The sequence below is a fragment of the Tupaia chinensis genome, unplaced genomic scaffold, assembly GCF_000334495.1.
Source record: "Tupaia chinensis unplaced genomic scaffold, TupChi_1.0 Scaffold000248_1, whole genome shotgun sequence".
Classification (NCBI taxonomy): Eukaryota; Metazoa; Chordata; class Mammalia; order Scandentia; family Tupaiidae; genus Tupaia; species Tupaia belangeri.
This window is the reverse complement of record NW_006159726.1, coordinates 4554805-4555270: the sequence shown is the minus strand read 5'-3', so window position 1 is coordinate 4555270 and position 466 is coordinate 4554805. Positions and strand designations below refer to the sequence as shown.

Sequence of the window (466 nt, the reverse complement as noted above, 5' to 3'; positions counted from 1 at the left end):
ACTTGGGAGATGGATGGGCTAGGGGAGTGGAGGGACATCTCCGAGGAGGGGCGGGACCTGGCAGACCCCCAGAGCGGTAAGTCTGGGGGCTCTTCACTAGCGCTTCTCTGCGGAGGTTTCTCTCTGCCCTTTTCCTTGCTGGGTTGTCAAGGACACCATCTGAGTCGCTCAGGCTTTTAGATCCACGACAGGTCTCCAGGTAGACCCAAGCTGTCGCTTTGCGGGGAGCATCTGACTGGCTATTGTTACTTAACCTAGCACCAGTTGGGGAGGAGTGACTGTGAAGAAGGGAAACAAGGCAGGGCATTCAGGAGGAAGTATGGAGGTGTGTGACCTGCGCTTTCTCCCCTCAGGTAGGGATCCCACAGCTGGGTGGTTCTAAGCTACCAGGTGCGTGAAAGGCCGCGGGATGCTGGTCCTCCTTCTGCATGGAGAGTGGCGCTGCCAGTGGCTGCAGGGGATGGGA

At 58.4% G+C, this 466-nt stretch overlaps 1 protein-coding gene across 1 annotated transcript in view; it reads left to right on the top strand.

Annotated features, from left to right (window-relative positions):
* The first annotated feature begins 9 nt into the window (after positions 1–9).
* NYX (nyctalopin) overlaps positions 10–466 on the top strand; it is a 33055-nt gene continuing 32598 nt past the window's right edge. The window contains exon 1 of the mRNA XM_014587934.2: positions 10–76. Coding sequence (XP_014443420.1) covers positions 10–76 — 67 coding nt within the window. The remainder of the gene's footprint in view (positions 77–466) is intronic.